This window comes from Bison bison, unplaced genomic scaffold (genome assembly GCF_000754665.1).
Source record: "Bison bison bison isolate TAMUID 2011002044 unplaced genomic scaffold, Bison_UMD1.0 scf7180017864105, whole genome shotgun sequence".
Lineage (NCBI taxonomy): Eukaryota > Metazoa > Chordata > Mammalia > Artiodactyla > Bovidae > Bison > Bison bison.
The window spans coordinates 1,076,783-1,088,601 of NW_011494677.1; the positions used below are offsets into that span (position 1 = coordinate 1,076,783).

The following is an 11,819-nucleotide window of genomic DNA, read 5'->3' on the forward strand; positions in this document are numbered from 1 at the left end:
AGTGGGACAAGGTGGTGGCACGTTTTCAATAAGATACTACAGCTCAGCTACTACAGCAGCATTTTAGTACCAAGAGAATGCGGACAAGGCTCTTCTAACTTCATTCACTGATGAGCTGTAAAATGAAGCATAAGGGTCTCAAAACATTTGTGAAACTTTTTTTTCCTGGGTCCTGACAGCGTCTACCTAAAAATATCTTGAAAATGCTACCAGTTAAGGAATGCAGGGTGCAGAGGGTGCAGAACCCAAGGATCAGGTTGTCAAGCTTGAGGAGGTCAAGAGGTCTGCGGGCAATGTGTGCAGACCGAGGTCTTGCACAGGGCCTCCCACAACCCTCTGCCCCTCTACCAAGTGGGTGGACAGCTGCACCAAAGAGTAAGCAACTCCCACAGCAGACGGCTTCTAGAACTCTAGTTCAAGTGACCTTACGGAAAAAATACAGAACTGTTATACTGATTCCCGTACTTCTTCCATGACAGGAGTCAGAATAAAGAATTGTAACTAACATAAAAACTTTCAGTTAGTCTGTACTCGATTTAAAATTCTACTCTTTAAAAATCCATGCTAGTAAACGGCAACCTCATACTAAAGGAGCCGTGGATAAAGATTTTAATTAAACTAAATCTCTTACTTCAAAGGAAAAACTCCAGGGAACTTAAGAATTTCAATTATGTAGGATCTCTTACTGGAATCTTTCATAAAAATTTAATTTGGAAAATACGCACAAGACTAAATCAGTTCTTACAAGAACTCTATAGCTGGTAGCTGATTAATGGGCATTGGAAGATGAAGATTTTGACTGAAGATTTTTATTTACCTAAAATGATAGAATCAAAAGTGAGGGACTGAATGGTACTACTGAGAAAATCAAAAAGCAAATTTTACTACTTTCCCATTAGTTGCTTTAGATCTGAAATAGGAACTGAATCTTTAGTCTGGAGTCTATTCTGTCCTCTTAGCTTGACTCGGGGCTGCAATTTCTCTGCTTTAACAGGTCAACGTCTTACTATCTTGGAGGAGATGGCTAGAAGAAGGTGTGATAGCATGAGAGCAAAATCCCTTTCCAAGGTCTGAGAATTGGTGCTCTAAACATCTAAGTTGAGATGGGGTTATCTGGCTAAAATACATATGCAGGATGAAAACCCAACCATTATCACTTGAAGTGTTTCCATTCCAGTGCTAACAGCATTGATGATTTACACCATGTGGAATGTCAGGCTAGCTAATTAAACAAATTAGCAGTAGCAGAAATGCTGGTATTTATTGAGGCATCGAGACTGTACAACTGACACAGGTATATATTCATATTTATTGTTTCTTACTAGTCTATTTTTGGCATAGATGAAATTATGTTTTTCCAGCCTGGAAGCTTCAGAGTGAGAAGGAGTAACTGTGGAAGTATTTCAAGAACAGAATTCTCCACTCCCAGCTAAGAGAAAGGGTTGCTTGTTGAAAGGTGTGTACAGCAACACATGCTCTGGTTTTGAGAACAGGCTGACAGTGAGAAATGGGCTTTCAACACACACCATGTTTGCCTTTTCCAAACTATGCTACTGTGTCTTTGAGGGGCCTGGGGAGATCTTTTCTCACTTGTTTTTCATTGGAATAAAATGAGTTGTCAGTGATGACCTGCTTACAGAGACCATTTTATACAGAACTGTATGAAAAGTGGGTATTCCTAGAGCCCTTCAAATGAACCCTGTCCCACATGCACACAATATGATGCATAAACAGGTAAAACCATTATTTCCATAACCTCTGATTTATGAAAGCGAAATGTACAAAACCCTGATTTCATCATTTAAACAGGAGTAGGTGCACAACTTCTTTTTATATGTCATTTAAGTGGTCACTTATATTACAAAAAATTTACCCCCAGCTTCCTCTTAAATACCACCACCCTCATTTACTCAGAGTTCTTCACACTCTGTTGCTCCAGAAGCTTTAAAACCACTTCTGCTCTGTAAGACCCACCACCGATGAATCGACTTCAGCCTGATTCTGTTGGGTTTCCTGTTAGGAGGTAGAATGACCAAAACAAAGAACCTCAGTGATTCATTAAGAGACAAATAATCAAAGCTTCTGTGTTGATACAAAGTCACTTGAAATTTGGGAAATTTCTTAAACAGCCATAATATATGGTGATCCTTGGCAACGTATTACTGGCCTTTTGGTGAACCACCCTACCTACTAACCTAGGTAGGAAGTTACAAGCAGGGGAGTCTGCAGCAATCCTGGGAGGACTGCTCTGCCACTGATTAAAAGAGGGAGGGGGATGTCCCTGGTGCTCCAGTGGTTAGGACTCCATGCTGCCACTGCAGGGGGCACGGGTCCAATCCTTGGTCAGGGAAGTTCTGCAAGCTGTGGTGTGGCTCCCAGCAAAAACGTTGTGGGGCGGGTGCAGTGAAGATAGGGAAACACACACAGCCCCAGGGGAAAGGTTCATTCTTACATTTCAATTTTTAGTCTTCTGAAAACTGCCCCCCCTTCTCTTTTAAATATTTACTTGGCTGTGCCAGGTCTTCACTGTAGCACATAGGATCTTAAGTTATGGCAGAGAGAATCTTATAGTTGGGGTAGGTGAGCTCTAGTTCCCTAACCAAGGACCGAACCTGGGCCCCCTCCCTTGGGAGCTTGGAGTCTTAGCCACCAGGCCACCAGTGGAGTCCTTGAAACCTGCCCTTTAATCATCAGCTAATACAAAGGAAGGGAAGCAAGGCAAGAAGTGAATCCACACAGATCAACAGCCAAGTTCAAAGGGAAGAGATGGAGGGAGACCATGAGCCCTGTGAAGTTCCATCTGCCTTCAAGAGTCTGGTTTCACAGGGCAGACTGGGTGGCTGAGCTGGCGGGTGGAGACAGAAACCTGCCTCTCTTCACCAATACTGGCTCCTTAGGGCGCCCACTTTTCCAACAGTCAGCACGTGGACCCCAACCTGAAAGGGAAGCAAAGTGCCACATACACTCGAAGACAAGTTTTATTTGGGAAGAGCTTCTCACTGTTAAAGCTGCAAGCAAGTGCCTTTCACAATGACAGTCCTATGGACCTAGTACTTTCAGAGATCCCAGTGTTCAAAAGTTCATCTCAAAATTAAAAGCACACCCACACCAAAAGGAAAGCATTTTTAGACTGCTTTGGAATGTAGTCGTGGATTCCAGCTCTTCTCAGAAACGGGCCCACTGCTTCCTGGGAACCAGGTGGGAGGCAGGCAGTGCCCACAGAAGGAAATGTCTCTAAATAAGTTAGCTACTGGACGAGACGACCCCGTCCTCCAAAAACACAGGAAGCAGCATGTCTCAGCTGGTGGGCTATGTGGTACAGCCCTTTGCACGGGGCGCTTATGGGATCCCAGGGCGGCAGCCGTTGCGGTGTGGTGTGCACAGGGAAAGCCGTCCCGGAAGGGCGAGTAACGAAGGGCAGGGATCTGTCCCAGTCCCACTCGGCCTTCAACTTACTACAGCAGAGGCCCTGTTCTGTGGGGTCTTCGGGAAAACTTGCAACAGTTAAAAAACAAAAACAAACCCCCCCGCCCCCCAATACAATTTCCCAGAAAGTCTGTATCTGTAAAGAGAAAGGGACTTGGTCAGGGCTCCCACGGGGGGCTCCGCCTTCCATCCACTTCTGTTTCCACGTGATACAAGACATCGGCCAGAGTGTGCTCCACCACGGCGCCCCAGCCCATGTCACTCATCTGTGGGGGAATAAGGGACAGAGAGTGAGGTGAGACGAGAGCAGCGGCGCCAGGAAGTAACAGAGACGATGATGCCCGCAGGCGGGTTCAGTGGTACTCACAGGGCGGTACGTGAGATCCTTTGGAGGGTACTTGAAGCATGGTCCAAAGTTTATGGAGACCTGGGACAAATTCAATCCAGGCAGACGTGAAGAAAGGGAAGAAAGTAGTGAAAACCTGAGCATGACAAGGGAGGCTTTTAAATGTAGCTGTGATATTCAGGGTACAACTGGAACAGAGGGTATACATTAATAATTGCTCAAAGCGGTCAAGGCATCATGAATTAGGTAAACAGACTTTGCTGACTTCTGTTTATAACCTAAAGATTTCCTTGTATGACTTCAGCAGTGGTTACTGACAAGTAAAAGGACATGGAAACTTCCAGGCACTGCCTTTACAAAATTTTTTTAAACTGGCTCTAATGACAGTCTCCTTCATGCTGATCATATTAAAAAAAAAATCAATATAAGCAATAGTCACTAATGATGGTAGGTTATCATGACACATAACAGCAAATTAATTTATGCGTATACACACCTTATATCCTTTACACTGAACAGCACAGGCCACGCAGCAACATCCAGAGGAAAGGTGTGGAGCACAGTAACCAAGCGATCTTTATCTACCCAAGCAGACACTTCCTAAAGTGCCCAACTATTTCTGGAACCAACAGGAGGGCTACGCTGCCTGCTCACTCCTAGGCCTTTCACACGTCCTTCTAGAACCCAGCTCATGGCTCTCTGACCACAACGGCTCACCGATCTCTCTCGAGCCATGTTCGCAGGATGAACAGAGGGTACGTACCGTGCAGCTCTTATACAGGGAGATGGCTGGAAAGTAAACCCCTTCAAAAATGTCTTTGTAAGCCACACCTTGATTGACACCATTTTTATAAAAAATTATCTGAAACAAAAACCATGGTTTTACTTCAGAATTTCAAAAAAGAACACACTAAAATGAACTCTGCTGGAGGACACTTTACTAGCGGTTTGTGGGCAGCACGACTAAGGAATTCAAAGAATAGCATAGCTCATTTAACAGCAATAGCTGACACTTATTATGCAGTATCTTAGGTTTTCTCACTGCATATCTACATGCATTGTTGTAGCAAGTGCTTACATTTATCTGTTTCTGAATTCCTATGCTACTTACACCAAATAGTTCTACTTTGTTATTCATTATATTTATAAAAAGTAGCTGGTCTTCCACTAGCCCCTTGGAGCAACACCCTTTTAAGCTTATTTATTTGTCCCCTTCCCTTGCCTCACTCAGGTCCTCCCTTCTGCACTTCTACTTTGAAAATCTCGCAGGTCTTCTGTCAAGGTCCTAGAATTCTCCTTTATCCTTTCTTTCTTGAAACTATCCTGAATTTTCTCTCTTCACCACCTGAGATGGACTTCAGGAAAAGCTGCTTTTTCTGAAGTACCGTTCTCTATCTCTTCTTCCCAGGAACAGCTATGTTGCACCTGGCTGTATTTTCTGGCTCAATTAACTGCTTGCCTTCACTACTTTTCCCTAAAACAAGCGGAATCCTAGGTGTATTCTCCCACATTTGCTTCTTTTTTTTTTCCCCCCACATTTGCTTCTATTACTGTCAATCACAGGTGGCTTCACAGCATTTTTATGGAGGAGTGTCCCCAGCTCAGGACTTTTCTCCCACCTTCTATTTTTGGCCCTTGTGGTTGGTCCAGATGCACCAGCCCTTCTTTGATTGTGCTGTAACCTTGGACAAACATATTCCCAGCAACCCTGGAGAAGGGAGGTGGGGAAAGTTCTAGAAGACAATGAATAAGGCATCAGAGCTCCTATTGCCCCGGGTCACATAGCAAGGCCAGCATGTCCTATTCCAGGGTTCACCCCTCTGCACTTGCTCCCTGCTTTGATAAAGGACCGCTATCTCTGACTTGCTTCCTCGACTGCCTGCAGACGTTGCTTATTCAGCTGCTGTTTTATATCCTTTTCTCCAAGAACCCAGGTCAGCCTTCTCATGGCAGCAGGCACCCCAGGAAGAACCAAGCACAGCAGGCAGGAGAGTGTGTTGGCCCTGCTGTTGTTCAGCAGAAATCCCTCCACTGCGCCGTGGGCCTCAGTCCCCTCACTTTCATAACAAGGGGCTTGGGCCCAGAGAACAAATTCTTCTACTTCTGACATTTAATGACCATGACTCACCTCACTGTGAGGAGTCTGCTTTAGGCTCTTCTCTGCTTTATCCACAAAGTCTTTTTCTTCAAAATACAAATAACTCTTGAACTTTATTAAAGCCTTGAAAACCGAGAGAGAGAAAAGGAACAGTGAAGCAGCAGCTACATCATCATGAAAAAAAAACAGCCAGATTCACATAAATAGCATGAGTCTTTGTGTTTTGAACAAAATTAGTATCTCTGCAGAATCAGGTTTGTTATACTTTGAACCACGTGCATCTTAAGAATTACCAGATGGTACACACTTATTAAACATCTTCATAAAAGGCCCTTACTAAGACTCCTCTGTCCAAGGGATTCTCCAGGCAAGAATACTGGAGTGGGTAGCCTTTCCCTTCTCCAGGGGATCTTCCCAACCCACGAATCAAACCTAGGTCTCCCACATTGCAGGTGGATTCTTTACTAGCTGAAACACAAGGGAAGCCCTCTGAAGTACTTGGCAGAGGTTACCTGGTGGGGGTTAAAAAAACATGGATTAATGGGTGACCAGGTCGGTAGAGGAATGAATGGATAACATGGTTTTTGCATATTGATTTGGCTGCATCAGTTCTTAGTTTTGGCACATGGGATCAGTTGCTCCTCTCGTGTGGGATCTTAGTTCCCTGACCAAGGATCGAACCTGCATCCCCTGCATTGCAAGGCAGTTTCTTAACTGTGGGACCACCAGGGAAGTCCTTGGATAATATATGATAATGGCAGAATCTAGGTATTGGGCATTTGGACACCTACTTTTAAATTCTTTGAACTGTGTTATGTCTTAAAATTTCCAAAATGAAATATTGGGAAAGATAAGCATCAAGAGAACATGCAGCTGCAGGTATTGGCTGCCACTGGTCTTCAAACCCAGGGATCTCTCAGGAGGACAGACTCACCTTATCTTTGTAGGTATCGGGCAGTGACTTGGCTGTCTCTGTATCTTCGGGAAGGTTGATATAAAATCCCAGGACGTCTCCCTGTCCGTAGCCAGAAGAGTAGTGTTTGCCAATGGACTGGTGGAATTTGGTTCCCTTTTTGCTCCGCCAAGAATAACTAAATTTATCATAACCTAAGGGAGCCTGAAGGTTACCTGTTCCAATAAGAACATACACAGCAAGTCAGGACTGCAAGTCTACTCTGGCCTGCTGAAAGAAAAGATTCTACTCCTTTTTAATTTTTTACGAATTTTGTCAAACTGCTAACAAACTATTTCTCACAAGCAATGAATTATAAAAATATTCCTAGGAACTTCAACCTACCTAAACCTTTAGGAATTGAACATTATGCCCACAAAATCCAATAAGCCCCAAAGTCATGACGGTCAACCAGATGGTGGACACCTCTCCACCTGTCGCCATGTCTGTATCACAGCCCTGGCTTACCTAACGGCTGGGACCAGCCCAGTCTGGCGGCAGTGTCTGGCGGCATCTCATCCACTGTGATTTCAAAGTACCAGGCACCTTTCCGAACCCCATGGGAAGCCCGAACCATAGAGTAGCCCTTCTCGCCGACCACAGTCAGCCGGTCATCGGAGATCTTTAACTGGGGAGCTACAGTGATAGAGATGAAAAGAAAAGCCTGCAACTTATTTGAAATACTTTGGAGACAATAGCCACAAAAACACAAAGTCTCTTACCCTCCAGTTAAGCAAAATTAAAAACCAGAAATATCAAGCCAGGAATTTGAAATATTAGTTTAGGAATTAAAAACTTCAAGATACAGATGAAGGCAGAGAAAGAAAGAAAAAGGAAAAAAGCTGTCAAGCAGCCACTTGTTATTATATATGATTATTTAAGATGGCAGGTTAAATTATACTATTCCCTAAAATACAACTGTGTTTGGAACCTGATGTGTGACTAAATCATCAGGATTTAGAAGACATTTTATTTGAAACAATTTCAAACTTTCAAAAATAGTAGAATCGTCCTATGTCCTGCACTCAGCTCCCCAAGTGTGAACACCATCTATGACCACATATGAGGACCATACTGACAGGACGCAGTACGTGCGACCATTTCTGTGATTCTCCTGTCGAGAATGCAGAACCTGGATCACGAGGAACCAGATGAAACTAAACTGAGGGATACTCTGTAAAATAACTGGTCTCTTCATTTTCAGAAGTGTCAAGGTCAAAGTCTAGGAAAGGTGAAGAAACTGTTCCAGGCTGAAGCAGAATTCAGAATCACAACTAAATGCAGCAAATTACTTTCAACTGGATGCTTCTGCTATAATGGACACACCAGATCATCTGGAGAAACCTGCACTGCATCTGAGGATGGGATGGAAGTAATCAGACGCTGACTTTCTGCCTTCGGCGGTTGTGTACTGGTTCCATAGGAATGTAAGTGTAAAAATAACTACTAGTTATTTGATATTCTTCCTGTCAAGGGATGCAGTCTAATTTCTCTCCACTTGAGTGTGGAATGAATTTAGTGACAATTTCCAAATAAAATGCAGTTAGAGTTGACTGTCTGACTTTAAGATGGGTCAAACGCATTATGGCTCCCTGATCACCTGCTCTGGGAGAAGTTAGCTTCCGGTGAAAGTGAAAGTCGCTCAGTTGTGTCCAACTCTTTGTGACCCCACGGACTATACAGTCCATGGAATTCTCCATAGCTTCCAGGGATGAGGACAAATTAGCAGTCTATGGACCACAAGTGAGGATCTGAGGGCGTCTTGTCAAAGCTGCGTGACTGAGCCGTCTTGGAAAGAGACCTATCGGCCCCAGCTAGGCGCTTGATGACAACCTCCTGAGTTTTCCTGAGCCAGGCCACACAGCTAAGCTGCCCCCAGATTCCTGACCCTCAGAAACCGTGGGCTGATGAACACTGGTCGCTTTAGACTGCTAAGTGTTACAGTGATCACTGTGCAGCACTAGATGACACAGAGAGAACGTCCTGTCTGTAAGAAACACAAAATAAACCTCTCAGTGGTTGAAAGGGCATCATGGCAATTTACTCTCTAGCGGTTCAGGGAAAAAAAACCAACAAGTTTCCTACAGTTCTTAAAACTTTCTTAAGAAATAAATCTGAGGGGACTTGCCTGGTGGTCCAGGGGTTGGGGATCTGCCTGGCAATGCAGGGGATGCAGGTGCCATCCCTGGTCAGGGAACTAAGATCCCACTCGCCATGAAGCAACTAAGCCCACAGGCACTGCAGTGAAGACCCAGCACGCAACAACTAAGACCTGACACAGCCAAATAAATACAGAAATATTTTTTTTAAATAGTAATAATTTGGCTCTCTTGGTGGAGCAGATCGTAAAGAATCTGCCTGCAATGCAAAAGATCCAGGTTTGACCCCTGGGTTGGGAAGATCCCCTGGAGAAGGGAGCGGCAACCCACTCCAGCATTCTTGCCTGGAGAATTCCATGGACAGAGGAGCCTGGTGGGCTACAGTCCATGGGGTCGCAAAGAGGTGGACACGACTGAGCAACTAACACTTTCACTTTCTTTAAAAAATAATAAACAAATCTGAGATAACTTCAAAATAAAGTTTAAAAGATACTATATAGACGGTTAGGTTTTAAAAGGCTCAGCACAGGCAGCAGGAGCCACTACTATCCCTGCACTAAGTTCTAACAAGTCACTGCTAAGGGCCCATGGTCTCTCTTTTTCTCCCCTCCAGAATTATAGCTAATAGTGAAACAAGACAAGGATCACTGCTTAAACCCGGACGTCGCTTATCTGGCCCTTCCCTACTCTCAAAGCATGCTTGTCACTAGCAGGAGTCAATCCTAAACGGTTCATCACCCCAAGGGGTTACGTCCCAGTGACTTCACTGTCTCCTTCACTTTTGATTGACAAGCATCAGTACAAGAGTTACAGCTTTTAGCATCAATTCAAGAAATAATGAAGGGGACTTCCCTGGTGGTCCAGGGGTTAAGAATCTGCCTGCAAATGCCGGGGACAGGGATTCGATCTCGGGTCCAGGTGGATCTCACATGCTCGGAGCAGCTAAGCCCGCGCACCACAACGGCCGAAGCCCACGTGCTCTGCAGCCCAGGCTTCAGGATGAGAGGCCACTGCAACAAGGAGCCTTCGCACGACAACAAAGACCCAGCACGGCCAACAAATAAATAAATTTTGAAAAAATTAGAAAGTTAAAAAAAACAGAAAGAAAGAATGAAGGGCTTCCTAATGAAATAACTATATGGATGTGTTCAGATTTAATTAAAAGAAACAAGTGAAAGAGGCATATTTTACACAACCATGGAAATGTGAACTGAGTATGGAATAATTAAGAAACTATTATTCACCTTCATTAGGTAACACAATGGCATAGTGGTTATGTTTTTAAAAATCCTTGTTGGAGATAAATACTGAGATATTTATGGGTGAAATAATATGCTATCTGGAATTTGCATTAATACTCCAGAAAAACAGCAAAAAAAATTCATGAAGTACACCTGTCTAACAGTTTCTTTAAATTCACTTTCCCATTCTACAGGATAATGAATGCTATTCTAGTAACTGAATAAATTATGCCATTAAAAGAACTATTATACATTAAAAAAATAGTTTCACATTTCAAAAAAGTCATACACAAAGTCAAAAGACAACTGACAAACTGGGAGAAAATACACCACAGACAAAGGGCTAACTAACATCCCTAACATATGAAGAGACAAAATATCAAACTCCCAACAGAAACAGGGGAAATAAAAAAACACAAACCTAATGCACAAGGTAACAACTCAAACAAGAAAATAACATTCAAAGAAACACAAAATCCTGAGACTCCACTTCTCACCTCTCAGATGGGACAAAATTAATACCTAGGAAATCTTCTGTTTGTGAGGTTATACGGAAACAAACATTCTCTACATTGCTGGTGGAAATGCAAACCAGCACAACCTTTTGAAGGGAAACTTGGCAATATTGAACAAAACTACATATATACTTATTTTGGTTCAGCAATTCCACTTCTAGAATTCTACCTTGGAAAATACACCACCAATAATACACACACACACACCCCAAAGCTATCCACTGCTTCTCTGTCAATCCAAAATCCTAGCAACAACCTAAATGCCTATATTCAGAGCAGCTGAATACACCATGTACATCCACATAATGGCATATCATAAAGCTAAAAAAAAAAAAAAAAAAAGTGGACGAGCTCTTTGAAATAGTCTGGAGTAACTGCATGAAGCAAAATGCAAGACTCCCTACAGTATGCTGCCTTTCTGTACAAAAAAACAAGGAGCAAAGGAAATACATGTGTGTGCTCGTCTGTGCAGAAAAAACACAGCCAGGATGAACTAGAAACTAAAGAGCCTGGCTAAGTGCAGAGGTGGGTGGGAAAGCAGCAGGGGAAAAGGAAGAAATGAGGGCAGGCAGCAGGGCTGAGGAGGCAGTGACACTGAGCAAACCTCAGTGAACAGCAGTAATTCTCAGAACCCCGGTAATGTCACATGTACCCTTCACACACACACACACGCCCCCAGTGTGCAGGAGAACCCCAATGGCATACCAACACTAACAAGTAAGCCTACCTGTATCACAAATGAAAGTTGTGACCACGCTGAAGGAGGTGGGGAGGAAAAGAACTAAGCCAACAGTATCCACACGGGACAGTGCAAGGCCAAGACCGAAAGAGCTGTACACACATGCTGTAATCTCGTTAGTGAATGCTTCCTACAGTGGTCTGCAATTCTCAAACCACCCTGTGTGCACATTCGACATGAATAAGTAAGAAAATGTGCTGTAGATAATTAGAGTCAGGTTTCTCACTGCTCCAGAAAGAAGTTACAAACAGAAAGGTGGGAGGTTGGATGACTCTATGGTGGTTTTCCAATCTCTCAGTCATGTCTGACTCTCTGTGACCCCAGAGACTGCAGCACACCAAGCTTCCCTGTCCTTCACTATCTCCAGGAGTTTGCTCACTCATTTCCACTGAGTTGGTGATGC

The 11,819-nt window shown here is 43.7% G+C and overlaps 2 protein-coding genes across 2 annotated transcripts in view; one reads left to right on the plus strand and one right to left on the minus strand.

Moving 5' to 3' along the window:
• Positions 1 to 491, plus strand: part of STAR (steroidogenic acute regulatory protein) — a 6,728-nt gene extending 6,237 nt beyond the window's left edge. The window contains exon 9 of the mRNA XM_010838847.1: positions 480 to 491. Coding sequence (XP_010837149.1) covers positions 480 to 491 — 12 coding nt within the window. The remainder of the gene's footprint in view (positions 1 to 479) is intronic.
• An 800-nt stretch (positions 492 to 1,291) lies between these two features.
• Positions 1,292 to 11,819, minus strand: part of ASH2L (ash2 (absent, small, or homeotic)-like (Drosophila)) — a 28,001-nt gene continuing 17,473 nt past the window's right edge. Inside the window, exons 11-16 of the mRNA XM_010838779.1 lie at positions 7,291 to 7,458; positions 6,805 to 6,998; positions 5,901 to 5,993; positions 4,536 to 4,634; positions 3,794 to 3,853; positions 1,292 to 3,692 (exon numbers count right to left, since the gene is read on the minus strand). Coding sequence (XP_010837081.1) covers positions 3,585 to 3,692; positions 3,794 to 3,853; positions 4,536 to 4,634; positions 5,901 to 5,993; positions 6,805 to 6,998; positions 7,291 to 7,458 — 722 coding nt within the window. The 3' untranslated portion in view covers positions 1,292 to 3,584. The remainder of the gene's footprint in view (positions 3,693 to 3,793; positions 3,854 to 4,535; positions 4,635 to 5,900; positions 5,994 to 6,804; positions 6,999 to 7,290; positions 7,459 to 11,819) is intronic.